At 58.6% G+C, this 13543-nt stretch overlaps 1 protein-coding gene across 1 annotated transcript in view; it reads right to left on the reverse strand.

The window, feature by feature from the left end:
- Window positions 1-5756, reverse strand: part of PDE2A (phosphodiesterase 2A) — a 48738-nt gene extending 42982 nt beyond the window's left edge. The window contains exon 1 of the mRNA XM_026041568.1: window positions 5672-5756. Within this exon, the coding sequence (XP_025897353.1) occupies window positions 5672-5739 (68 nt within the window). The 5' untranslated portion in view covers window positions 5740-5756. The remainder of the gene's footprint in view (window positions 1-5671) is intronic.
- Between the last annotated feature and the right edge of the window lie 7787 nt (window positions 5757-13543).

Below are 13543 nucleotides of genomic sequence, written 5' to 3' on the forward strand. Positions count from 1 at the left end.
CCTCACCTGGACCTTCATCCTCTCCCTGACTGCCCTCCTACCCTCCACCCTCACCCTGGCCCCACACCACCAGGAGGTTCCACAGCACCCATGGGTGGCTGCTGATCCCTGTCCAGGGATCAACAGCACCCGGTCACCCCCGAGTCGCCGCTTGGCCGCCCTCCCTCACCCGCCTCCGGTGGCTGCTAATAAAATCATTGGGAGATGTGTCATCTTTCCCGGAGCCGGGAGATTAAAGCGGCTGCCGATGCTGGCACCTCCCTCCATCCACACGGATTCGCCTTGCTTTTCCACGCTTGGAAAGGATGCTCCGCTCATCCACAGCGGCCGTCACTCCTCCGATCCCTGGACCTGCTTCCCGGCCTCTATCACCTCATGGGAAGAGGGGGAAAAAAATCCCTTAACCATCGTTAGCCGTTCAAATTCTCTTTATAAACAGCTCCCGGTGGAGCTGCTGATTTTTCCTGCGTTTCTCAGGCGAAGCTGTTTTCTAGCTCCTTTGGGTGGGAAAAAAAATGTAAATTAAATTAAATGAAGGGATGTGTAGATTCTGAAGCGTGCTGCCGTCCGCGTTGCATGAAAACGCAGGTGTCGAGCAGATCACTGCCCACACCTCCGCACGCCAGCAGCCCAAATGGAGAAATAAGCAGCAGGATTTGGTGATTTCTCTAAAAAAAAAAAAAAAACCCCATCCCTGAAAGCAACCCTCACATGCACACTGCTTTTTCTGCTCAAGCTGTGATGAAAAAGCCAAACCGGCGCATTTTCTGCAGCCCAAAATATGATCCCTGCGAGCAAAACGCTCRCAACTTTTTCAATTCCCTTCAGCTCTCCCCTTTCCATTTTTCCCGATCGGTCCCCAAAAACAAGGTCGCCACCATGAAAAAGGCCTGGGGTCATGCGAAGAGCTTCCCACGGCCGGTGGATGTTCTGGTTCCGTGGTCCGGGAATGGCCAAGAGGGAGATGCAATGTCCCCAATGCAGAGGATGCAACATCCCCGATGCATGGGATGCAACATCCCCCGATGCATGGAATGCAACATTCCCTGATGCAGGGAATGCACCATCCCCGATGCAGGGGATGCAACGTCCCCAATGCAACACCCCCGATGCAGGGGATGCAATGTCCCCGATGCAGGGGATGCAACATTCCCGATGTTGTGGGTGCAGCATCCCTGATGCAGGGGATGCAACATCCCCGATGCAACATCCCTGATGCAGGGGATGCAACATAGCTGATGCGGGGGATGCAACATCCCCGATGCAACATCCCCAATGCAGGGGGTGCAACATCCCTGATGCAGGGGATGCAACATCCCTGATGCAGGGGATGCAACGTCCTTGATGCAGGGGATGCAATGTCCCCGATGCAGGGGATGCAACGTCCCCGACGCAACACCCCCGATGCAACATCTCCCTCCCGCTGCTGCAAAGCGCTGCCCATCCTCGCTCCCATTGAGGACGGGGGACATGAAGTAGGACAGCTCGGCCCTTTGCCGGAGGGAGCTCCTGCACYGCCCGGCTTGCTTCCCTGGCTCCGGACCAGCGCGGCCCTCGGGGAGCCACGTGGGAGCCGGGAAGGAGACAAAAGCGAAATCGAGTAAGGGAGTYGAGAGGGAGAGAGCGTGCCGAAGGATTCCCGGAAAGGGGTGATGCATCCCTGGCTTCCCCGAGGGGGAAACCCAGTATCCCCCAGCTGGGAACTGCCGGAGCGCTGGAGATGTTCTTCAGCCACATGAGGATGAGGATGGGGAGATGGGAGGCTTTGAGGGCCACAAACGCTATCCAGATTCCAGGTTTTCTGGCAGTAAACCAAGGGGATGATCCCAGACAGGGCCGGAGGTGCTGCTGGAGGAAGGATCCCCTCCTCRTCTGGCCCAAGAGCCAGGGCCAGCTCTGCTGCTGGAGCAAGGCCACCCCAGCAGATCCCTTGCACTAATTAGAGCATCAGCCAAAGCGGGAGGTGAGGAGCTGGACCATTTGGCCCCGTTTTGCCCTGTGTAAAGCCCGGGCTTTGCCAAAAACCTCCTAGATTCACAGCGCCCCTGGGAAGCGCAATGTCGAGCCTGCCTGCAGCAGGGATGTGTTGGAAGCCGGGACGGTTTGCAGGCACGTTGCGCCCTCCTGCAGCTCCAGTTCAGCGTGCTCGAAGCACACATGGCCTGCAGGGTCATGGACCAAGACACCCGGGTGACGCTGACGTTCTCCAGACGCTTCCCGGCTGACAGGAGCCGCGGGGATGTCGGAGGTGCTCACAACCTCAAGCTTCGTGTCAGCGCGGCATAAATTCAGGATAGCACTGCTGAGTTCACGTGTGAGCCGCGAACCCCCCCAGCCGCCCTCCTGAGCGTCGGGGAGATAAAATGGGTGCATCGGGGGCGGCGCATCGTGCAGCACCTTTGCACAAGTAATAACAGGCCACACAGCGGGGCCCTGACATTTGCTGAGTGCCTTGAATAGCAAGTGCAAATGTTAAGGCATTCTCGCGACGATGCATAAGGAAACGTTGCTGTCTGCGCATCCCGGCCCCTGGAATCCCCGGGGATCCYGGCCCCAAGGGATCCCCGTTGCATGGTCAGATCCCCATCGTGTGGCCAGGTCCCCATGGCCAGCCCTGCATGCAGGGCAGGACGGAGCCGTCCCTCGTCCCAGCTGCAGCTGGAGCCCGATGCAAGGTCTCTCCTCCACCACGTGCCTGGCACGGCCGTGCTCACAGAGCTGGCAGCGGAGCTCAGCACGCTGCAAGGGCGCTGGTGGCCTCAACCACATCCGCAAGTGGCTTTTCCTGCAGCCCTGCTGCTTGCAGCGCCTGTCCTTGGCCTCCCCAAGCTTTGCTTCCAGCTGGACTTTCTCTCCAGCCTGGTGCATGTGCTGCATGCGCGTGCATGCCAATGCAGCACGCGCTGCTCACATTGCACGCAGTGGCAGAGGGCAGCGAGAAGGAGCAGGGTGCTGCTAACAAGGCCACTTTGCATTCCCATCTCCAATTAAATCCACGCTCTCCAGCATCCCCCTCCACGAGCAGGGCTATCCGTGATGCCCCWGCGTTGTAGGATGCAGACGGGATCGTGGTGCAGGAGGGGCGCTGGGGAGTGCAGGCTGGCAGCAGGTTCACCTCCCGTTTTCCACGGCACCCACGCATGCAGTGCACCGCTAACCAGGTCAGGATGCGGAACACACCTCCCGTGGCRGGGAAAGCACGGAGGAAACGGGTTCAAACGTGGCCTGGATAACGCAAAATGGCACTTGACTGGATGTYGCATCCCCTGAAATAAGCCGCAACTTCACGAGGGGGCTGCGCTACGCACGTGGAAGGCGAAGAACGGGCGAGCTGAGATGGCAGCTTGCAAGCACCCACGGAGAGTCCCCACCTCCGCCGAGCAGGGACGCAGGAGCGGCGCTAAGCCTGTGCAATCCACCGCGTCACGCAAGGCTCCTGCTGCTTTGCCCTTCCTTCCCCGTCCCCCAGCACTTGCAAGGCTCTGTCTCTCCCCGAAGCCCGGCGTGATGCAGGGCAAAAGTCTGCAGGGAGAAGGCAATGGCATTGCTGTTAAAGCCTGATGGGGTGCAGGAGGGTGGGACGGGGCACCATGCAACTCCTAGCACCTAGCAAAAGTGCTACCCCAATGCGCCTGGACACAGTTGGGAGCAAAGAGGAGCACGGAGGGATGGGGAGTACCAGAGATCGCCGGCGTTGGGGTGAACGTGCACTGTGCACAGTACTGCTTGCATGAGCAAGGACAGCACCCAAGAGGGCTTTGTATCCTCTGCGTGCAGCCCTGGGGTGCACACGAACATGGACCTCCTAGCAACAACGTGAGCAAGGTCTATGGGTGCAAGTTATATCCTATATAAAAAGGAGAATCCTTTGCTTCATCATGCACCACAGATCCACCCTGTTCTGCCCTGGTTGGCTTTTGAGAGCCCTGTCCACCCAGCTGCTTTAAGTTTCAGTAACATTTACCTTTCTGAAAGGCCATTAAACAGCAGCCACAAGCAACAAGAGGGTTCCCAGCCGGAGGGAAGATGTGGATAGCATGGCATTTCGAGACCTTTGTGCAGTTTGCTCACAGAAAAGAACATGGGCGCATGTTCTGACGGCAGCATGAAAGTATCTCCGTGGGGGAYGGAGCGCACAAAGCAGCAGAGACCAAGCTGGAGCAGGCAGCAAAGGAAGGACCTGCATGGGAGGCTGGACCCAGCACCCAAGGCAGGGTAGGGGAGCTTAGTGACCCAGGGCGAGACCCTGCTATGGACATTTATCCCTTGCACAGCTGCAGGGACCTAGGCAGGAATGATGCTGGAGGATATTTTCCCTGCTGAAAGGCAAATTTTCATCTGAATGTGACCCTGGGGAGGGTGTGAAAACGTGGCGATGCAGCGAGGTTGAACGTGCTCTGCGCTGTTCCCCGGGGCAGGGGGGTAGATGTTCCACTCGCCCTGTGCCCTGGCTGTGCTGCGCTCCAGCTGCAGAGGCACATCTGCGCATGGAGCCCTGCCAGCTCCTCACATCTCCATGCCGTGATGGAGCGATCCATCCCTCCTCAACGAAGGGGTCCCAGGCAGGGCAGGAGCGCTCAGCCTGCCCGATGCCTGAGCACGTGGAGCTGGCGGTGCCAGACAAAGGAATCCAAGCACCGAGCCACGTTCCTCCCAGGCTGCCGAGCCGCGCATCTCCTTCCCTGCCTGATCAGATCATCTCTCCRGCGATGTGGGATCTGCAGGGTTGTGCAGCGACTGCCCGGGGGACGAGCGACTGACTGGGGCAAGAGGAGAACACCCAGCACCCGGGAGGCAGAGCAGCCACGTACTGCAAATCGCTTGTGCACAGCCTGCTCCCATCAGCTGTGGTGCCTCGTGAACGCTGYGCACACATGCTGCCAGAGCCGAGGGGTCTCCAGCAGCACCAGCAAAGCCCGTGGGTGGTGGGAATTAAGCCACCGCATGCTTCCCRTTAGCCACCTCAGCCTCTCTCCCCACGTGGGCTCGGGAAAACATCCCCCTTTGCCTCTTCCAGGGAGCACTGTCATCCCAGAGCAAGGTCACCCCAGGCTCACACGCAGAGTCCCCTTGTGCCCGCAGCAGTGCTGGCAGGGAGAGAGCCCCGCTGGCCCCCGGAGCCCCTTCCTCATCTTGCATGCAAACAGGCGCAGCAGCACGGGGACCCCAGACCTGTTGCGTGGGTGTGTGGGGGGCAGGTGGCTTCTTTGCTTCGTGTGGAGCGCCAGGCACCGTGATTCAGAGGCCCGACCTGCACTTTACAAAGTCACCCCGCACCTGCCCTGGTCCCCCCACAGCCCATAGCCATGCTGGAAGCCCTCCATGCCCCCTGGATAACGAGTGCCTCAGGAAACACAGAGATGCTGTCGACACCAGCCTTCCAGCACTGAGCCCTCCAAGCAGCCACCAGCAGTGACCTGTTCCTGGCTAACCCAGTTGGTCAGCGGGGGGGATAACGAGGGAGAGTGGGGGTCATGGTCACTTGCCACTCCCTCGCCACCCCGCAATCCCCCTTCCCCTCCAGCTGTCAGGCAGGAGGAACTTTTCCCTGCCTCCTGTCACCACGATGTCTCCCTAAGGCTCCCTTTCCCCTGGCCCAGCATCACCCCGCGGAGCATCCCCTCCCTTGGAACCGTCCCCCCAGCCCCGTTGCCGGCCGCAGGGGACTCACAGGTCAGATGTGGTCGCCTGGTAGGGCTGGCTCCGGCAGAGGATGGAGTGTCCGCAGCCCTGGCCCATGGCTCCGCATGCTTCGGCAGCCTCGCGAGGCGGGCAGCGGCGGGGCCGGGGGTGTCAGCGAGGAGCCCCGGCGGCCGCGGGCAGCCAGGAGCCGCCGCCGCGGCGCTGCCCGGCAGCGGAGCCTCCCGCGGCGCTCGGCGACGGCGTCTCCAGCCGGCTGCTGTCACGGAGCCCGATGCAGCGCGCCGAGGCGTGCGGAGAGAGGGCGGGGAGCGAGGGGGGGGTGGATGGAGGACGGTGGGGGGGGCGCCGCTGATTGACGGCGCCGCCGCTGCGGCTCGGCGGCCTCCGAGCCGCTCCCGCCTTGGAGGGGCCGAAGGGGTCGCACCTGCCGCGCGCCGCCCGCCCGCCGCGCGCCGCGCCCGGCCTCGCGCGCCGCGCCGCGCCGCTCCCTGCGGCCGCCGCCTTTGTCTCGCGGACCGACCGCGGACCCTCCGTGCGCGCCCCGCTCACCGGCCTGTGCCAGGCCGCAGCCGCCGCCTCCAGCCCAGGCACCGCCGGAGCTCGGTGGAGCRGCCGGCCCTGCCCGCGCCGGGCCTTTTCCCACCGGAATGGGGCATGCARGCAGATTGCTGCCCGGCCCGGCTGTGCGCACGGGCAGCTCCTCCTGCTCCAGCTGCACCAGGCCTGCAAGGAGGTCGCTGTTCTGGCTGCACTGAGTGGTACCCGGCAGCACCGGGTGGCACCAGGTCTGCAGACAGGTCCCCAGCACTGGGTCTGCAGACAGGCCCCTAGCACCACGCAGCACGCAGTAGCAGGTCTTCAGACAAATCTCTGTCCTGGACAGCGCTGGACAATATCTCACTTTGCAGGCAGATGATGTGTGCAGCTGCAGCTGCAGTACCAGGCAGCACTGGGCTGCCCAGGGCAGGGCTGGGCAGCACTCGCTCYGCAGGCAGCTCCTTGTCCCGCTGCGCCAGGGAGCACTGGGACTGCAGATGGATGTCCCAGCCCTGGCAGTGCTRGACCTGCAAGAGGTCCCAGTCCAGGCAGTCTGTGTACCAGGCACTTGTGCTGCTTGGGCAGCTCCACACTGATTGTGCTCCCCGATTGTCCCTGCATCACAGCAGCACGGAGCCCCGATGGCTCTCTTGGCCATGGGATGCTGCACTGGCAGAGCTCTGTCCTGTGCAGCCTGGTGAGGATRGGATGGTGGGTATCTCCGAGCCCTCAGCCATCCTGGCACCCAGATTTGACTTGTCCGCCCCACAACCCAGATCCAGGCCTCCCTGATGCCTTTGGCACTGCTCCGTGCCCATGTGCATGTGTCCTCTCCCAGAACAGCACAAGCTCCGCTCTGCCAGCCTTACTGTGCCCTTTGCMTGTGTGCATCACCAGGCACCACAGGGCCCGTCATGCATGGGATGAAGGAGCTGATGCATCATCCATTCAGATACACAAGGCAATGAGCAGGGCCGTGGACACACTGGGATCTCCAGCCTTGGGCCTCCCTGTCCCAGGGAGCTGGCAGGATGAGTCAGGGAAGGCGAAATAAAGGCACAGGTAGCTCCAAYGCCAGCCCCGAGGCCTGTTCTCCAGTGGGGCTGATCTGCAGCAGCTGAAGATGCACTGGAGCTCTGTTCCTGGCAGCAATCTGGGCAAAGGGCATCTTATGTTCAACCAGGCTGGTGCCACGTCTCCTGGCACCGGATGAAGAGGGAGTAGGCGCAGAGCGGACTTTCAGAGGTATTTAAGTGCTCCGTTTCCTTCCCATGCAAGGACAGCAGATATCAAGTGAAGCTATCAGGGACCAGGACCCTAACGAAGAGGAGGATGTTCTCCCCATGAGGGGAAGATAAGGCATGGGACTTTCTGCCTCAGGATATTGTAGGTGGTAAAAGTTTACAGGGCTTAAGGGCAGCGTTTTCAAGTGCACAAGGGTTGTTAGTGGTACAGCAACACCTCCGGACATCCGAGAGCAGCAAGTGGCCAGAGGTCAGGAGTGCACTCAGGGGAGCTTCAGATGTACTTGCACTCCCATATCCCCTGGGCACCCGCTTTTGTCTTTGGTGATGAGGAGTGATGGACCTTTGATTTGACCCGTTGTGACGTTATTTGGATGCTGCCAGAAGAAAAGCTGTTTGCAGCAAGGCCCCCCTTCTTCCRAAGTCACTGCAACAGCAGGCTCTGGGCAACTGCTCTGAGGACTTCTTGACAGTGAGGACTTCTTCTCTGAGGACTTCTTGCTCTTCTTGACAGTGAGGGTGACAGAGCCCTGGCACAGGCTGCCCAGAGAGGTTGTGGAGTCTCCTTCTTTGGAGATCTTTAAAACCCGCTTGGATGCAGCCCTGTGCCACATGCTCTAGGTGACCCTGCGTGAGCAGGGGGGTTGGACTCGATGACCTCTGAGGTCCCTTCCAACCTTTAGCATTCTATGATTCTATGTCTTGGAGGCGTTGGAAGCCACCTATGGTAGAGCCCTGATCAGGCTGGTGCACGGGGCAGAGTAGACACCAGCAGGAGAAGTCAACTGAGATGCGATCTGGACCCTGGGTGCTGCCTGGCTGGGAAGGGACCTAAGGAGCCCTGGAGCATCCTTGGATCAGTGCCAGGGTTGGTCCTTGCAGGGCCGCTTTGAGCAAGGAGAAGGGAGGTCTGAACTCGGAAAGGGAGGCTTAAGTGACAGTGCTGACATTCCCATGCTGCTTCATGGACTCACCAGCTGGGACTTTAGGGACCACAGTAGATATTAAGCACTCAAACCACATCAGCCCCTGTAAAATTCACAGGGATTAGTACCCCATCGTTGTTGGAAATGGAGAGAGYGCCGTATAAATAGACCAGCTCTGCTCTCTGCATTGCCCAGAAGGGCAAACTGTGGCCTGGAACCAAGGTGACTTACCCAAGCTCATCTCAGGTGCCAACAGTCAGGTCACGGCTCATCGAGCCACGGCTCAAGCAGCATCACTTTGCTTCAGCCTCAAGACCAGGCCTATTTTCCTTCCTTCCCAAGTTGGAGCTTGAGCAACCATTGGAATGCTCTCCTTCCCYGCCTGAACTCACAGGGGTTTTGGAGAACATCCCAAAGACCCACCCTCAGCCAACGGGGAACGTGTCTCTGCATCATGGGGAGAAGACGAGGAACAACCCCGTCCTTTGGCTCATCTGCTGCAAGATGAGGACCTCCAGGGGTCCACGCACCTCGCAGCAACGAGGAGAGGGGCAACCAGCGCTGGCCGTGGATGGGGAACRTGCGTAGACAGGTACTCCTGTAGCTCTCGCGGCAGCGGCTGCCGCAGTGACTCAGAGCCGGGGCTTCTGCTCGCTGCTGTCTCGGCGCTGGCAACTCTGGCAGCCGTAACCGTGGCACGTTTGACAGCGCGCTGCCGCCCGCACACAGCCTGCCACGGGCGCCCCAGATTCCCCCCGCCACCCGTGCCCCGTGCAAGCCGCCCGCTCGTCCTGGTGCCACCGCCAAGCCCGCACGGCCATCCCGCAACCCGGCGATTTTATCTGTCACCCTCATTCTTTCATTTCCCCCTTTTTTTTTTCTATGTTGTTATTATTCGATTTCCTCCCACCAGCCTGGATCTTGGGGGAAAACGACTGCTCGATGGCTTTTCAGCGCAGGCAAGTTTAGCAGGCTGTCAGCGCGCCGTTGCTCTTTAGTGTTGTTATTAATGCATCCAGACTGCAGCGACTTTCAATCTTCGCTCCGTTTCTGGGCTCCGGTGGAGGTGTAGGCTGTGCGTAAGGACTGGCACTGGGCTTGTTTTCCTCTCCCACCGCTCACAAGCCTCTTAGGAGGCACCCGGAGGCCTCCAGCCAACCTCAAAAGCGCGGCTGGAGAGCCGGCAATGTGCAGCACTGGCCTGGGCGGACATGAGCGGAGCTCTGCGGACGCAAGGGGAGACCTTGGGAGCAAAATAAACTCTATTCCCGATGCAATTCCAGCTCGGTGCATGGTGCTCTGCACGCCCCGCCGAGGTGTTGGGAATGCACGGCGGGATACGGAGCATCCACACAAAGTTCTCCACACTGAGCCAGCCCTTCCGCAGAATCTTGGCCCTGAGACCTCTCCGGGAAGCCCTCTCCTTCCCATGAGGGCTGCTTCCCATGGCTGTTTATTCCCGTYGTAGACAGCATGTCTCCCTCCCGAGTGGAATTTGCCTGGCGTCATCTCCAGAAAGAAGCTGCTGGTGAGATCAGAGAGATTTGGGGTGCACAGGGCATGAAGGACCCCCCCTCAGCAACGAGCCCAGCATGTTCCCAAGGAGACATTGCATCCAGCCTGCTGGTAACCCCTCCATGCAGCGCCCAGATGTCTCTCCTACCCAGGCATCACCCTCGATGCTTAAACGCTGCATTTTTGTCTTTTTGTGAGCAGATCCCTAACATTTTCTCCTCAAGGGGAAACTTAGTCCAGCATCCAAGCAGCTTAGGATAGTCCTGCAAGCTGGAGCCTGAGCTCTTGGGGTCTCTCGCTGTTGGACGTATTTCCTCCTTCCAGCATGTGCAGCCCCTGGAGCATTCAGAAATTCCGGGGAATTTAAATAGCCCGATGAAACACTTCCAAAATATGCAAAAATGCATATTTTGATGCATTTCATTAAAACAGGCTCTTTTTTTTTCTTCTTTTTCAGGCAGCTCCAGAGAAATGCCTGCTCGCTCTTTATCATTTAAAAGCATCCCGGTGTGCAGCGGATGGTTGGAGGCTTTGAGGAGATTTTCTGGGAGGTTTTGTAAGCAATCACGGGCCGCCGTGTCCCCATCCAGGGCCAGACACATGTTAAAGGGTAGATGTTAGAGGTAGGAAGCTCTGTCAGATGCCGGATGAGAGATGCTGAAGGCAGAGGAACCTCTCCCTTTCCATGTCCATAACACACCTGGAGGAGGTTTCTTAGCAGGCTTCTTCATCACCCATAAACAGTGAGGTCTTTGCCTCTGCTGGAGCTCTCCATCATCATGAAGGATGCGTCTGGGGCTCTGGTGTCGTGGTTCTGCTCTCACCTCTGCATTTATTGGGGCTTCTTTTCCTCCAGGCATTGCACGTTGTGGCCAAATGCATCTCCCTTCCTCCAAAGCTGTTGGTCCTACTGGGGCCACCGTGGGAGACGGCTTGTCSCCTGATGTCCCCCTCACCTCTGTGCCGTGGTGGACCCAATGCACAACCTGTCTGCCCTTCTATGAAGGCTCTTCTCCCACAGATCTGCATTAGTGGTATCTGCACCACCCTTCCTGTAGTTCTGCTAATTAGGAGGTGAGAACGGGCACACGTCCCACTGAGCAGCTCCGAGATCCTCTCCCCATTGATCCCTCAGGAGCCGACACTTCCCAAAGACACTGCCCCTCAGCATTGCCTACCAGGCGTTCCCTGCAGCAAAACCCTTGGATATTTGCAAGCATGCCCAGGTCTCCCGGTGCAAACACACACCGTGCACCGGTTCTGCTCCCGCTGTGCTCGCCTTGCACGCAGCCTCTGTGTGGGCACCGGTGTCTGCTTCCATCTGTGCGGGTCCACGTGAGGCCGGGCTCGCGTGCGTGGGAGCGCTCCCCGCCTCTCTCTGCTCCAGCCTCTTCCCTGCTACCCCCTATCCTTTCTCCTACCACATTCCCTGCGGGAATGTGAGCGCTGCCGCGTCCTCGCTACCCGCAGGATGCACGGGGAGGTTTGCAGGAGGGTCTAGAGGGTTGGTGCTTTGGGGAAGGTGCTGGATGTGGTGGCTGGTTCCCCTCTGGACAACGGGGCAAGCAGGAGAGCTGCTGGTGCTAGAGCCAAGGAACAACCCTGGGCACCTCTGCTCCTTGCCCTCAGTCATCGTGGGTGCAAAGACTGAGGGGTTTGGGCAGGTTAATGACCCAGGTGGGTGCAGCAGCTCCTGTTGTGCCCATAGGATCATCACGGATGCTGTAAGGGGTCTCAGGAGGGCTCTCCTCCTCCCTGCTGCTTCAGCAGGGTCAGCTCTGAGCTTGGGCAGCTTGTGCAGGCTCTTAAAAACCTCCAGGAAACGAGATGCCAAAACACTTCTGGGGACCTCATCCACTGCTGGGCTATCCTCGTGGTGGAAACGCTTTTCCTTCTATCCATCTGAAGCTCTATGTCTCTTGTCCTCCTGCAAGGAACTTGCATCTTCTGTGCAGTTGTGCAGGGGAGCAGGGCTAGATAATCCCCAAATCCTCCCAACCTCAGGATCCTTTGCTGATGTSCCCAGGGCTGTTGGGTCCCCTCGAAGCCACCTCTGCTCCAGGCTGAACAAGCCCAGCTCCCTCGGGCAGGTACTCCAGCCCGGACCATCCTGGTGGCCCTTTGCTCTCTTGTTCCAGCTCCTTGACGTCCTTCTCATATTGGTGGSACTCAAAACTGGATGCAACATCCAGACGGAGTCTAATCCCATCCGATGAGATGGATTCAACCCCGTTGCTGCTGGACATTGCACACACTCTGTGAACATCCACCTAAGTCCTTTGCTTTGCTGCTCGAGACCGCGGCCTGTGTTAAAACCTCATCCATTATAAATTCAGCAACCTTTAATCCCTAAAATGTCAGTGCAATTACGCTTCGAAATRTCTTGGGAGCAGCCCTAGTCCTGAACCGCGGCTGCTTAAACCTCGAATACGCAGGGGGKGCATTAAGTCACCGGCTCTCAGCTGGACTCCTCCTAAATTTCCTGCTGGGATTCATGTGCTGCATCTCATGTGGAGACCTTCCTTGTGCTGCGGAGAGCCCGGCTCCCGGGTCACCAGTTCTCAGCTGTGTAATTCCTGCATTTGCCAGCTTTAAATTACCTCATTCGGCAGCTGCGCTTTATTAGGCTTGAGCATGCAACCTGGAATTAAGGCAGCCCTCAGACCAAGCACTCTTATCCCCTTTTAAGTGACAGGCACCTCCTGATGTGCCMTGTTCCTCGAAATATAGGCAAGCCTGGGGAATATATGCACGCTCCCTGTGCACCAGGCTCATGCCGTCCTCTCCTCGGTGCTCCCTGCTCCTCGTGACAAGTTTGGGACTCCTCAGGGTGCAAACCCTGTCCTGGGACTCTGCAAATCTCGGTGCAACGCGTGGCATCCTGAGGAACCCGAGCTGCCCTTGATCCCTCCAGACCCCTCCAGCTCCTGGCCTTGTTCCAGGCGGGATGCAGGGGGCCCAGACAAGGCTCTTGCTGCAAATCCCTCTTTTTTTCATCTGTGCAATGCCGTGTCGGACACCACGAGCGCCCTTGCAGCTGAGTTCATGGGTATCCACGCTCTGGGTGCCGACACGAGKGTCTCTTTCTCATCAGGAAAAGGTGTTTAAGGCTTCTCCTTACACCAGCATCTCATGCACGGACCGAACCTTGCTTTCGACTTCGGCACAGTCTCCTTAGCTACGGGATTGGATTCCCGAGCTCCGAATAGCGGCGCGTTATCCTCGGGCGCTCCATGAGAGCCACTCGCGGGGCTTGCAGGCTCCCCTTGCAGCTTGCAAACCATCCCCTAAGAGCAGAGCACGGGGCGTTTTGTCCAAAATTCTCCCTAAAAACACCCTTCCCATTCCCACCCAAGTAGCACCATTCTTGTCTCGCTACAGGCATTTCTGCAGGAAAATCCGATTTCTGCAAGCTTTCCTCCCCGCCCCGATGTTTTTTCCCACTCTTTTCCCCAACGCACTCAAAAAACCCCAAGAAAGGCTTTTGAGGGAAGAGGGAAGAAAATGGTGAAGCAGAGAAAAAGCTTTTCCATTTTCCATGCCACTTATCAGGGGAGCAGGAAAAAAAAAAAGAACAGAAAACAACACCCAGAGGAATCGGCAGCGTTGTTTTCATCACAAGGTCGGAACAAGCTGTTCTCAGGGAAAAAAAAATAAAAAAAAATAAAAAAAAAAAAG

This window comes from Nothoprocta perdicaria, unplaced genomic scaffold (assembly GCF_003342845.1).
Source record: "Nothoprocta perdicaria isolate Ctin4 unplaced genomic scaffold, notPer1 scaffold_288, whole genome shotgun sequence".
In the NCBI taxonomy this organism is placed as follows: Eukaryota; Metazoa; Chordata; class Aves; order Tinamiformes; family Tinamidae; genus Nothoprocta; species Nothoprocta perdicaria.